We start from the raw sequence: 14,994 nt of genomic DNA, 5'->3' as shown, positions 1-14,994 counted from the left end.
AGCAAATTTCAGTTATACAATACAGTGTTATCAACTACAGTCACCGTATTATACATTAGATCCCCAGACCTTATTCATCTTACAGAAGTTTACTCTTGAGTTTAAGAGTTTCATGGGAAGTTCTAGCTCTAGAAACAACAAAGCACTTCCTGTTTGCTTTTAGGTGGAATCTCCAACTGATAAAGCAGGAAACTTCTTCTGCTCAGACCACTGGGAAGGGGAGAGTCTGAACACTCAGCTGTTCTCACAGGCATCGCCTGTGGCAGATGTGCCAGTAAGTACACGCCCACGTTATGAGATGTTGGTGGCTCACAATTCTGTGTGTGGCATGTGGGACCACTGTGGTTTTGGCATTTAGTGCATCATACTTCTAAATATTCTCTCACATGCTTATTTTCTTATGATTATTAATGTTGAATATAAAGTGAGATTTTCTACATGTGTTGGAAATAGACTCTGTTCCATTGCAGACTTGTTTATTTTCTTATGATCTGAGAGTCCTTGCCACTTAAAAAATCTGCTACATGTATATACACATTTCCATGAAAACAGAATGTTAAGTTTTACATTTTCTTTTAACTTACTTATTTGTCTTCTAAAGGTAGTATAGGTTTCCCCTACTATCTGAAAGTAGAGCATTCCTATGATACCTTTAGTAGGCCAAAATGACATAAAGCAAAGCAGCAGTTTACCTTGGGACATATCTTGCTAACAGGTGCAAAAAATAAATAAAATTTTTTTTTTTAAAAAGACAAATGTAACAAATAGAAGCAGACTCACAGATACAGAGAACAAACTATTGGCTGCCAGAGGGGAGAGGGGTGGGGAGAGGGACGAAATAGGTGAACTGGATTAAGAGGTACGGACTCCTAGTTATAAAGTAAATGTCACAGGGATGTAATGTATAGCACAGATAAGATAGTATTTTTTAATAACTGTGTATGATGTGTAATCTATAAAAATATCAACTCACCATGGTGTACACCTGAAACTAATATAATATTTTAAATAACTATACTTCAATAAAAAGTGAATAAAAATAACAAAACTGAGATAAAGCACAGATGCTCACACAATTCAAAACTATGGGGCTTGATGCCGAGATGCTGAGTGTAGTGCCTGGGGAAGGAGCTTGGTGGGGCCACTCTAACCGCTCAGGGTGTGTGCTGCCTCTGTAACAGGTGGCTGCAACAGAAAAGCAAAAATTCTCTTAGGATTTCTTTTGGTTAGCAGTTAGCGAAAATATTAGGTACTGATGTAGGACTTTCGTAAAAGCAAGGTGGTGTGAAGTGAACCTTTGAATAGCAGGGGATACCTGTATTTCCTCCTTGCTAAGTTGTCTCCTGTTTGGTTTTATGTAGCATCTAGCATAGTGCTAATCATAGTGTCTATAGTAAATTCCCTTTATTATACCCGATATTGCATTGCTTTGGTTACCACCATTTTTTTAATAGACTTCATTTTTCAGAGCAGTCTTAGGTTAACAGCAAAGTTGAGCAAAAGGTACAGAGATTTCCCATATATCCCCTGGACTCACACAGGCACAGCCTCCCGATCATCAACACACCCACCAGAGGGGTATATTTGTTACAACTAGTGAGCCTACATTGATACCTCATCACCCTAAGCCCAGAGTTTATGTTAGGGTTCACTCTTGGTGTTATTCGTTCCATGGATTTGGACAAATTTGTACTGACATTTATCCACCATTATAGTATCGTGCAGAGTAGTTTCACTGCCCTAAAAGTCCTCTGTGTTCTGCTACTATTCATCCCTCCAACTTCTGGCAACCACTGATCTTTTTACTGTCTCTAGTTTTGCCTCTTCTGGAATATTATAGAGTTGGAATCATACAGCGTGTAGCTTTTTCCAACTAGCTTCTTTCACTTAGTAACACGCTCTTAAATTTCTTCTGTGTCTTTTCGTGGCTTGGTAGTTTTGTTTTGTTTTGTTTTGCCCTTGGTTAACCATCGATTTTAAAGTTTGTAACTTGTGAATGGTTGCCCTTTCCTCTTATGAAGAATCAGAGCTAATAGCAATTGCTAATATTTATTCAGTGTGTACTAAGTGGTGAGTAATAGTCTAAGAGCTTTAGATGCATTAACTCATCTAATCCTCACAAGGTTGGTAACATTATCATCTCCATTACACCAGGGGGGAAACTGAGGCACTGGGAGGCTTAGTCACTTACTCAAGATTGTATAGCTTATAAGTGGCGGTTCTGGGTTAGAACTTTAGTTCTAAATTCCATACTTTTCACCATTATACTGTACTGCCATTAATCTGTAACTCAAAAATATTTCTTTACCAATATATGAAATAAACAGTTCTGTCACCAGAGTTTAGTAAATTTTTAAAAGCACAAATTTATTAATCCATTTAGCAGATGTATTTTGAGTGACTGCCTCATGCCTAGAACTGTGTGGGACCCTGAGGCTTTTTGTTTTAGTGATGCTTGCCACAGTGGGATTAGGGTTAGTACATAGTGGAGTTCTCACTTTAGCTCATTGGGAAGAGAATTTCTGGCAGATACCTGCATTTTTTTCCTGCCAATGTGTGTCAACTCATAGTAATCTACTCTCTAAAGTGTTAGAATTGTGTCGGCTCTCCTATTATCCAACCTCATTTAAATTTCATATTATTCTCTTTCCCTTTAGAACATTCTTACAAGTTCCGTTTTAATGACACCAGTGTCAGAAGATGAAGACAAAGTTCTCAAAGCATTTACAGTACCTAAAAACAGGTCCCTGGCGAGTCCCTTGCAGGTAATTATTATTCCAACGTTGGTATCTTAAAAGCCATTCACTAAAAAACTTTTTTTTTTTAAAAAAAGAAAAACATTTTAGACATAGAAGAGTGATGCTCTTAAACAACTCCCAATGTCTAAAAAACTCCTAAAATTCCTTGTTGCCACTCATATGAGACTCGCGGGAAATTTTTTATTAGAGGAGGCTCCCAAAGCCTGATGAAGTGAAACATTTCTTACTGTGACTGAGACTAAGATTGTTAATTACACATGTGTCACAATCTCCTTCTTCTGCTTTTAAAGGTTTTATAAAAAATTGGTATAGTTTAATTTTAGTTTCAAAATTTTTTATGTTTTCTGCTCCCTCACTAAGCCATCCAAGCTCAGACCCTGTTTAGATTTTCAATGAAGTTTGAAATTAGATAGCTAGAAAAGAATTACAACATATTTGACTATCAGAATGTAAGAGTCAACTGTCAGTGCTATGTGGCTAATCTGTAGTTGAACATCTGCTCCCGGGTTTTAATATCAAAAGAGATTTCCCTTTTTTGAAGGAGGTGTGTGTTGATGAAATACAACAAATTCCAAATTAATCCCGAGCCAAATGTAAATAAGAATGCAAATTTGTTCCCTTACATTATTTAAAGCAGTTCCCAACATTCAATAGCCCGATACCCAGCCACCTGCTGAGCTCGCTACACCGAGGGAAAAGCCATAGACCCTGCAGCATGTAGAGAACCTGGAGTAGGAAGTGGAAAGTCACAGTTGTGCTGTGACGGAAAGGCACTGTTTTAGGCAGTGTGATTTGAAAGAGTGTCCTGTTCCTGGAAGGGCTTTCCCATCACTGCAGTAAGGCCTTCTCTCTCCAAATTGTGAGACTCTTAAGACTACCCCCTTTAAAGCATTTGTGATATTTAGCATTATTTTTAAGAAATACAGATACAGCTGGAAGGGCTGTAGGCTCACTTTGTGTCTTAATTCCATCAGATTGCTCTCCTTGTGGCTTCTATCTGATCCAACTGCTTTGATGAAAGGTGACTGTTGACTGGAGTGTGGGCTAGGGAAGGTCTGTCCTTGTGGGGAATCTGGAGTCTTTCCTGAGTCAGTCAGGCTCGGGTAGCCATGTGAAGGAGACTCAGAATATGGCAAAGAACTGGAAGATGAGGAAAAGAACAGAAGGGGGACATAAGGGGGACAAAGAAAGGGGGTTAGAAGGATGTTAAGGCAAAGGTCAGCCACTTCAAAATTTTACCTAGAGCTGATCCTAGATCCAGAATGAAAATGCTTTTTTTTGTTTTTATTTCCTTCTTCCTCCCTGAATTATTTGGCCCTAGGTTTCCAGAGCATAGACTTTGACTAGTGCTATTAGTGCATTAATTAAACTAGGTTGAGTTTTATGTATATTTTGTAACCTAGGCTAGGATCTGACCTATATTTATCATAGTATAAAAAAAGTGCATTCTAAGTGGCAAAGTGCAACATATATATATATTTAGGGACAGTTATCATTATGTAGGTTGAAAACCCCTGGTTCTTTCCCTAAAACTAAATCCTAAAGCTTTTGGCCTAACCAAATAGTGTTTAGCAAAACCTAAATCTAAACCTTTATGCAGATATAAATAAAATATATCCAGCCAAACATAGTACAGATATAAAATATATATTACATAAAATTTGGCAAGAGTGTCAGATTTCTAAAAAATCGGTTGTCTAATTTTTACCTTGAAAATTTTAATGACACTAATTAAAAAAATAATCAGTATGGAACTTTATTATCAGCATATTTATATTTTATTTGATGGAAATATTACTTATCTTTGAAACTCAGTATTAAGTAATAGCTCTATTTTTTTTAAATTTATTTAATTTATTTATTTTTGGCTGCACTGGGTCTCTGTTGCTGCGCGCGGGCTTTCTCTAGTTGCGACGAGTGGGGGCTACTCTTCGTTGCGGTGCGCGGGCTTCTCATTGTGGTGGCTTCTCTTGTTGTGGAGCATGGGCTCTAGGCACGCGGGCTTCAGTAGTTGTGGCATGCGGCCTCAATTGTTGTGGCTCGCGGGCTCTAGAGCACAGGCTCAGTAGTTGTGGCTCACGGGCCTAGTTGCTCTGCAGCATGTGGGATCTTCCCAGACCAGGGCTTGAACCCATGTCCCCTGCATTGGCAGGCAGATTCTTAACCACTGTACCCCAGGGAAGTCTGGTAGCTCTATTTTTATTAATTAGTATTTTCTAGTATATCAGTGAGTCGTATGTGGCACTCTACAGATTCTGATATTGTATATTGAGATTAAGCCACCTATGTACATCACATGGTGAAGGTAACATTTGTCGGCTCCACTAAACTAAATAATTGAGACCTATAAGTTGATTTTGGAGTCAATGCTTCTATCTACATTATATGGTTTTAGTGATTTACACTGCTCAAATATATTTTAATAACCTGCTATAATAGATAACTAATTCATTTTAAGAATGAATGAGTGAATGGCATGCACCATGTATCTCCTTCATTTTGTGTCATGGAAACCTAGCTTCTCGTACCATAGAAATATGTGATTTCTAAAATGTTTCAAACTTTTGTGATAAATTTCAGAAAATGGGTCAGGTAATTCTAAATATTTAAGCATATATTGCCTATATTTCATATAACCCTGACTCAATATTTATGTAGGTTTTTAAGCAATTTGGTAATTTTTTATTAAAACCATTATGCTTTATCATATATTTCCATTGATAATTCAATTTGATCTAATTAGGCAGATTTCTCATGAACAGTATTGTTGAACATATTGGGCACTTGTTAAATGATCTGGCTATTCAACTTGAGTACTTTATATAACCTAGAAATTTTGTCATTTGTACTTATAATAAATCAAATGTTAAATGGGATTTTAACCAAATAATCTAGACATTTTTGTTAGAGTGCATTTAATTAAAACAACTAAATGTGACTCCAAAAATATTTTAAATTTCCAATACTTCTAAAATGTAAAATGTCATTTGTATAATACAGTTGATTGTCTATCCATCTAGTTGACTAAATAAATTTACTTAGGTACAAGAAAAGTTTATTGAAGACTACACTAACTGTACAATTCTGTGTTCTGTCATTTCAGTGGTAATGATCCTTAGCTTAATTATAGCTGTAACACTTTAGACAGAGTAGTTATTATTTTGAGGCCCCAAATATTGGGGCTTTATAGTTCAGCTTCTAATGCACATATAAATGCATGTGCTTACACATGAATACGTGTAATAGTTACATTTCCTTCCTCTCTTCTTGGAACCAGCCATTTCCCTAAGGTGCTGTGATCCTTTTAGTGGGAAATGGTATGTAGAGACCAAACTCAGGGTGCTAAGTATGCCCATTTTTTATGCAGGTTGTCATTGAGAAGCAAAGAATTTTAATAACTCAGAGCTTTCCATATAACCCCTAGTCCATAAGCTATAATGTTTAGAGGCTATTATAAGCCATTATGCATAATGTTATATTTGTTTTTGAAATTATTTATGCTTGATCTTTTTTTAAAAGGAATTTGCAGCAGCTGCATAATAGTGTAATAGTTGGATTTCTTCTTCTTTTTTTTTAGTTGCCTTAACTTTAATTGTAAAAACAAACAGGGACTCTTATAATAAAAATGTTCTGAGACATTTTTGATATTTGTGTCTTTCATGTAGCTCAGAATATGTGAGATTTTCGGACCATTGTGCTGTTTTCCTCACGTTGTATGGTAGTATAGTAGAGAATGGAGTCTAGAAGCTTGTACACAAATGAGGAAATAGACATTCAGCCTAGAAAGCTTGTAGTTTGGGGCAGGACAGGCAGATTCACTGTGGAACACTACTGGATTCTGCTGTTCAAAAGTTACCCTGAAAGAGCCCGAGGCAGACACACACACATACACACACACACAGCTCCCTCAGCAAGGAGAAAAGAACTGCCTGTTTTTCTCAATGTGCTTTCAATTTGCTTTACATTTTGAAATAAATACATTATGCCAGTAAACATTTCCTAAGGTAGACATTTTCATTGGTAGATCTGAAACTGTACTTAAGTTATAAGCCTCTGAACTTCTGTATTTTTCTCTTAAATTATAATTTCCTTTTATTCCTGTTTAAAACCCAAATGTAAAAGATGTGTTCATATGCTTTTTACTCACTCACTTTCCTCTTTTTTGTAACCACAGAATGACAGCCTTAAATTTTAATTTCCTGACTTGGCTTGTCCTAGCCTTACTTTTTTAAAGCAGTGAGTTTAATTTAAGTAAATTCCTCAAGCCATTAATACTTAAACACATTTGCACAGCATCAAAGAATCTTACAATATTATTGCAAGCAGTTGAAGCTCACTTCTTCAGTTCCATGTGCTTTGGATTGCTTTTTGCATGATCGGCATTGCTAAGGAGTGTAATAAGCTAGCATGCAGGCAACAGGCACCTGGGTTCCAGTCTAGACATCACCAGTTTCTAACTGCATGTTTTTAATTCATTAACTTCTTCAGATGAAAATGCTCTCATTTTAAATTGGGGACTATAGTATTTCCTCCACTTATCATACAAGGTTTCTATGAAGAGCAAATGGATATAATATTACTTTCAAAATGGCAGCACACTTGCCAATGTACATTGGTGGTACCTATTTTTAGGCAAAGGGTATGCACTGTCTCTGTCCTTAGAAACATAGGCAAGGAGGCCTCACCAACAGCCAGGTCCATTTGCACTCTGGTGTATTATTTCCTCTCACATGCTCTTTCTCATTCCTTGTTCCACTCTGGCAGAACTGTGTCAGTGGGTCACCAAAAGAGATTGCTGATTCAACTGATTCCTGAAATAAAGGTAGTCAGATCTCTTTGGTGTTATGGAGATGAAACAACTGATTTACGGGTCTTCTCTATTTTTCTGCTGCTTGTGTTGGCATGTCAACTGACATAGAAACAGTCCATCTCCATGTGACATAGATCTTTCCAGGCATTTCTTAGTGTGCTGTTGTTGACCTACTCCCCTAGATACCTCTGTATCCATTTGGTTCTCCCTTGGGTCACTTTTTTCCACTTGCCCTGGCAAGATTTCACATAGCTGTCAGTAATATTTCAGTGACCTGCTTTCAATATATCTTATATAATAAGCAAGTTTACCATGTACAGTTTTTGGGGTGAACTGAGAAAGGCTAAATGAGTGGGGAAGGCAAGTTGAGCTCAAATTCAGAGTGCTCTACCCTACAGAGTACACGACCTGGATTTTTTTGTTTGGTTGGGTTTGGTAAACACTGTGATATTGAATCTTCCTTGGGCCAACAGAGATAGAATTGCTTTAGAGCAATTTAGCACTTATCTTAATCTCAATAGTTGAAAACCAATATGTGACTAAGGAAAGAGTTATTCTTCCAAAAAATTGTGACATCTGAGGCTATGTGATTAAAACTGTTGGGAAGTCTATCAACATGTAAGATGAAAAGAACCCTAGAGACATTGGGGACAAACTCCAAATTTGGGAAAAGTCCATCCCTATTAGCGATTGTTAACTTAGACCTGGGTGGGATGTGGAGGCACTGGTGGATGGGACACCCTCCATCACCATCTGGACCTTTGACCCGCTAACTTTTAGGTCTCTTTTCTATGAAAAGTTAGCAACTCTGAAGTTGGGAGCATTTAATTGTTTTGTGCAGACATAGGGAAGCATTTATGCGTGGGAAAAGTTTGATAACCATTAACCTTACCTTAGCCACACTTCATCTCAGGTTTATTCTTGACTTTCAAGATACAGCTAAAGATTTCAACATTATCTCTTAGATAACTAATACATTTTAAAAGATGCCCCACTGGGAAGGAATTCTGACTTTTAGAATTTTAGTCCAGAGTAAGTCTTTTCTTCAGATAGGTTAAATGGAATTATCAAATAATTCTTAGTCTTTTAGACACCATTTATATCTGCTTATTATTTTAAAAACTGAAACAGAAAAACGTAATACCATCTTATAAGTTGTTTTGGTTTTGCAAAATCATTTTTTTATGACTTCATGCAAGTTTCTTATGAGGTCTGTGAATTGTAAAGCACATACCCTGCCAAGGCTATTGACATCAGCAGCTATTGTGTGAAGCTGCTCTATGAATATAACAACAATGGCAGTTCTTGTTCAGCATGATGAAAAAACCATTCATATTCTAAGTGAAAATGTGGAGATAATTTAATTCTGACAGAAAACCACCTGTGGACATGGTCTTGTCTCGTTTTTTTTTCTTCTGTTTTCTGGAAAGGATCTGAGTATTTATTTAAAGTGCTTCAGCAGGATATCCCAGTTAGACCTCGGACAGTCCGTTTTCAGTTCACTTCTGCCCAGGGGCAATTAAAGGTAAATTATGGGATACGTAAGATAACTCGCGGGCAAGAGGAGGAGGATGTGCGCGGTAGGATTATTGATGTTGAAATGAATTAGGGTAGAGTGACATGTCTGCAACAGCACCATGGGTTAGTCATTTAACAAGAATTCATGTGCAGAAATCTGTAATTCTTACTAATTCTTTAGTGTAAATGAAACTAACATTTAAGGAGAGGGAATGAGGAAGCACAAGGATCTACATGACAGTATTAAAAAACATCCTTCTAGCACGAAGACGTTTAATCCTCCTTTGTCAGAACTATTCCATCAGCTTGAAAAGTTGGCCCAGGGCCCCAGGGCTTCAAGGTAAGGCGGGAGAAAGAAATAGCAGGAGGAGGCAGCTGCCCTTTTGGCTGGTGGACCTCAGCATTTCCTTTCTTACCCGAGTATTCGGGTAGGTATGTGTCTGCTCTGACCAGTATTTCCATTCATGGTTGTAAGAAGTGCTTGCTTTGTACTCTCACGGTGCGGAAAAGGAGCTGCCCACTCACGTTCGCCTTTTTGTTCTGCACTCAGTGGTTCTTGCACACAGTGGCTACTGTGTCTTGGTTTCTGTCTACACTGGGAGGTTCAGGTGTTCCAAGTCGTCTTGCCCTCCCTCAACTCTGAGCTTCAGGGCTTAGGTGCCCCTGAAATGCTCTGCTTTCTGAAATTCGGATAGTTAGTCAATTTGATTTATTTCTTCATAAATTTCATTTTGACTTGGGGGAAGCTGACTGTTTGAAAAGTGTTTTCAAAGTACTAACTAAAAATATATGGTACCTTCTTCATATTGATCTTGTTTTAAATATCTGGTCCTGGAGGAAGAGCCAAACATGAATAAAGTGATGAGCCATCTGGGAGATCCAACAAGAACACAGTCAAAGTCCAAGCTGAAAATATACTAAGCCGATAACTGTGTTAGATTCTCTTGAACAGACATTGGGAATTCCGAATTAAGTACTATGTTGTCAAGGATCAGAACCTGACTTTTACCAAGAAGCATTGTAAAAGCAAGCATGAGATTCTTTTAATATAGGATTTTAAGATACTTAATTTACTTTAATATAGAAAATTAATTCTATGTTAATTGAAGCACAGCTAAGTAGAAAAATTCTTAACCAGAGAAAAACAGAAACAATCCTTTCTTCCTTGCTCCTCACTTTTATCTCCCTTTTCACCTACATTCTCCTTTCCCCTTCATTTGTTTGTATGTATTCTTTTGAAATATGTATTTTTGGGTTTTGTGTGTATCTTTATGTTATTTTTTGCTTACATATATTAGCATATTAAGATATTTTATTCTGCATCTTCTTTAGTCACTTGCTTTTAAGATCCATGTACTTTGTTCTGTGTACATCATTGATTCTAAGCCCTGCATAGTACTCATGATGGACAGCCATCATCTTTAACTATTCACTCTCAAATCGTAGTTAGTATATGTCCTATTGTTATTGTATGTCACATTGTCATATGTTAGGATGTCACATTGTTATTATATGTCACATTGTCATATATGTTCTATGTGTGTCACTACACATACAAGCTCAAAATTACAATGATAACGTTAAATTTTATTTTGTTAATTGGATTCCTTGTGTCAATTAGGTGTTTCAGTGCTGCACTGAAAAATGTTAGCAACAACATGTAAGCAGTCAACTAAACTAAAATATGAGATTTGGATGGGCAGATAACACACCAAAGAAATATGTACATGTAATCCACTTCCTTCAAACTAGAGAAATATCATTTATTCAGAACTGTATCAAAGAATGCTTAAACTACTCTGGTGATTTTACTTAGGAAAACATTAAATGTGACTCAATGGCAGAAGTCAGCCCAGAACGCCTTGTCATCTTTGTCCTGCCATTTTTGTGATTCACAGTTCTGGGAAAATATTATGATAATCAATCTTGCCTATGTAGTATTTCAAGTTATGTATTGAGCCTCTGAGCCTTGAGAGTAAATATATGTAAACTTGGATGGTGCCTTTACATTGGCAGTGAGATGGCATGACAGATTGGGCAGAAACTGGGTAATCTACTTTGTGTCCTGTGAAAGTTTACAAGTTAGAAACATGGCACTGTAAACCTTATGTCACTGAAAATTTATTCCAGACCCTAGGCAAGGAAGCCCCATCACCATACAAATACCACGTTCATTCAGAATTATCTTACCTATTTGCTAAAAGTCTGATGACTTTGACACCTCATCTAAGCACTTCTTCCTGCATTCCAAGGCCCTGCTGACAGGACCCTACAATTTCCCACTGATGAGAACTCTAATGGAAGCAGCAACTTAGAGCCCGGATTCACATTTCTACTTCATCACTTCTTAGCTGGGTGACTTTAAGGACGTTGCCTCAGCTCTCTCTTCTTTTAAAATTGCCTGCTCTGTAAAACAGGTGTAATGAGCCATACTTATGCCACTGGTGTTTTGTATGAGAATTAAATGAGATGATACATGTAAAATACTTAGAAGCGTGAGTGGTGCGTAGTAAGCACTTGTTAAATGTTGTCATTTAATCCATTGTGTCCCTTCCTCTCTGTCTCCCAGTCCCTCCCACAAGCAATGTACAAACTGCAGCTTCCTGACTCTTTCATGTTATTTTTCCACCTGGGTTACCCTCTTTACCACTTGTCTATCTAAAGCCTGCCTATTCATGCCCTTTGCCTAGAGCATTGCCCTGGCTGCTCCTTGGTGTCCCGTCTCCTCCTCATCTGGCCGTGGGACCACAAACCTTTCATCTGCCTGTCGTCACTCCACCAGTTTCACATGTGTTCATTTTTTCTCTTAAAGGACAGCAGAGGCCTTTCTTTTCTTATTCTTCTTTTGCCCATGAAAAACATCCCTCTTAGATATCAATACTAGGAATAGTTGTGCTTTTTAAAACCACTGATTTAGTTTTGAGCTCACAGACAGCAAATCTTATATCTGCTTGTGTTTCTGTTTCCTTCTTTGCATTGACTGCTAGAGAGCTCAGAGCCATGTTTGGAGTTTACATCTTACTGGTGCATTATAGTTCATGGCAAGTGTTTTGAATACAAATCTCACCTCATCTTCATATTATTTATTTTTTCCACATTTCTCTGTGACCCTGCCTTGTCCACTTTTTAAACTCTCTTTGCTTATATTTATTTTGTAAGCATCTTAAATCCTTTTGGGAAATAAGTAGGGCACAAATAGTACATATTTTGGTTTGAAGCAACATGGAGGGAAGGCAGGAGCCAGGGCTCGCAGAAGACAGACACAGGTTCAAAAGCATTACACGACTTACCCATAGAGTGGCCTTGGGCAAGTTATCCTTACTTTCTGAGTCTCCATTTCCTGCCCAGTTTAAGAGAGAATGAACCTCCCACCCAGGTTAGTTGTGCTGTGTAAATGAGATCATGTGTGTGAAGGATCCAGATGCTGCCCATGAGATATTAGTTCCATCCTGTATCTTCTGCATCTTCCGATGTATCTTTAAAAAGTAAGCTATCCAAGTAAACCGATATTTCTTAATTAATTGGTATTTAATTGATAAATATCCATTTTAATTGCTAAATTTAAGTTTTCATAACTCAACTTAATCAATTTAATTGATTAAAAAGATATACTATGTTTAGTAGGTGTTCATCAATTCCAGCACCTACAGGAGCTTCTTTGCTGGGTGGCTCAAGCACTCACCAGTTTGCTTAATGAGTAAATGCCCACAGCTCACCTTAGGTATCTGGGGGATTAGACTCATTCCTGTCTCCAACTCTGTAAAATCTCCTAATAGACAAAAGGCACTCAAGTGTGAAGATACAGCTGTATCTTATCATACTGCTTGGAGTGGGTTTTCTCTCTTGGCGATAAACAATTTCTGATAATTAATATCACTTAAGAATGCTGGATTCCTGGTTGTCAGAGGGAAGATTTTATCTGACAAAGGCTCCCTGGTGTCTACTACTTGCTGTCTGGAGGTCAACATTTTTTTCTGCTGGCCCTGCTGGGACTGGGAATCCATTTGTGGGCTAAAGTGTATGCTTCCCGGTCTGACCTTGCCGTTGCCTTCTCTCTCCCCATTAGCCTTGTAGCGGTGCCTGGGAAACTGCATCCTGTGGGAAGACAGACGATCAGATGACGGCTTCCGGTCAGGCTCGTAAATACGTGAACGCCTTCTCAACCCGGACTCTGGTCATGTGAGACGTTTGCAGACAAGCATTATGGTTTTCAGAACACTTCAAGTTGATTTGGGATATAGCATTCCTCTACATGAAACTTTTCATGAATGGGAGAAGAGCCTATTTTTGTTGTGGTACAACAGTTGAGAGCAGCACCAAGTGCATTTAGGTGGATGAAATCGTATCAGATTTCACCCAACTAAACGAATTTTTTAAAAAAAATTAATAAATAACAGTCTTACCTAAATTATTAGGTCATGAATTGTAGTCAGTTGTTAGTATCTTACTGCAGATTTTTTTTTAAAAAAAAACATAAAGTGATTTATCTGTATTTTAAGAGGATCCAGCAGACCAGTATTTTTTCTGTGATGGGGTTTTTGAAATTTTACACAAAAAGGTACTCCAATATTTCACTTTTCTCAATCACTAAACACAATGCATTACTATAAATGTTGGCTTAACACCATGGAATAAGTAATCAATATTGTAAATGCTCATTTATGGTTAATAACATTGGAGGTACATTTATTGTACTAAACCATTTTATGAGGGTTTTTTTGTTAGCTTGCTTTAAAAATTATTACTGTATGAAATAGTTTTATAAAAAATTATATTTTTATTCAGTAATTTAATTTTGTATATGCCAAATGAAAAAAAATGTGTTTTGCTGCTATGGTCTTAGCCTGTAGACATGCTGCTAGTATCAGAGGGGCAGTAGAGCTTGGGACGGAGAGAAAAGAAACTTGGTGTTAGGTAATTGACTATGCACTAGTATTTCAAACTTTTTTATTTTTTATATATATATATACTTTTTTTCCTTTTGTAATACATTGGAAAACTTGTTTGGGAGATTTTGCATTTGTGGTTGTTTTTTGTCTTTTGTTATTGTTGGTTTATAAGAGCATGCACTGCACTTCTTTCTTGGGAGATCTGTGTTGTTGATGTCCTATGTTTTGTTTTGAGTTCCGCCTGACTGTTCTTTAATTCAGGAGTTATGTGTTTAATCAGCATTCCCCGTGGTCTCTAAGCGTATGGTCTCAGAACTGCCACACAGAACCTGTGTTTGCAGCTGGGGTCGATAGCCAGTTGCTGCCTTAAGAACATTTGGTGCAAGATGGCCGGCACTGAACTTTTGATATGACAGTGTACTTACTGCCTTGTAGTGAAATAAAGCTGTGCCCTTATTTTACTTACTTTTGACTTCTGTCTTACTTTCGACTGTGGACAATAGTCATAATTTTAAGAAAATGGAGTGAAAGCAGAGCACTTTCCTCTGTTAATAATTTGCACACCATCTGAACTTCACTTGAAGAAGCCAAGAATTATAACTTTGGAGAAAGAAGGACAAGCAAACCAAGTTCAATAGTTCACAAAACAATCATGTGCAGAATGACAGCTGGGAAGGATCTTCCAGAATCTATCATTCAGGGTTCCAGCAGCATTTGAATTGGGATAATGCAAGGAGAGGTCGTTTACAAGGGTACTGATACCACGGATGTGGGCAGGGAGTAGCAGAACCACAAAGGGTAGCACGTGCTCATGGATGCAGGCCTGAAGGACACTGTCACGTGGAAGGGGAGAGTCATGGAAAGCAGGAGCTCTTGAAAGGAGCAGCGACCTTTGGAATTCTCACAGAAAGAGAGCCAAGGGTAATCCCTAACTTTATATTCCCTGTCCCTCCCATCTCTGCCAAGGGTCCTTATTGGCATAACCAACCAGAAGCTAGAAGGCACAGGAGTACCCGGA

At 37.7% G+C, this 14,994-nt stretch overlaps 1 protein-coding gene across 4 annotated transcripts in view; it reads left to right on the top strand.

The window, feature by feature from the left end:
- Positions 1-14,441, top strand: part of MYB (MYB proto-oncogene, transcription factor) — a 34,245-nt gene extending 19,804 nt beyond the window's left edge. For all 4 annotated transcript variants that reach the window (XM_082405711.1, XM_082405710.1, XM_082405708.1 and 1 more), the window contains 3 exons: positions 164-274; positions 2,658-2,765; positions 13,154-14,441. In XM_082405711.1, coding sequence (XP_082261837.1) covers positions 164-274; positions 2,658-2,765; positions 13,154-13,270 — 336 coding nt within the window. In that variant the 3' untranslated portion in view covers positions 13,271-14,441. The remainder of the gene's footprint in view (positions 1-163; positions 275-2,657; positions 2,766-13,153) is intronic.
- The last annotated feature ends 553 nt before the right edge of the window (positions 14,442-14,994 follow it).

The sequence above is a fragment of the Balaenoptera borealis genome (genome assembly GCF_965194805.1).
Source record: "Balaenoptera borealis genome assembly, chromosome: 9".
In the NCBI taxonomy this organism is placed as follows: domain Eukaryota; kingdom Metazoa; phylum Chordata; class Mammalia; order Artiodactyla; family Balaenopteridae; genus Balaenoptera; species Balaenoptera borealis.
The sequence above is the reverse complement of the archived record's forward strand: the minus strand, read 5'-3'. Positions and strand labels throughout refer to the sequence as shown.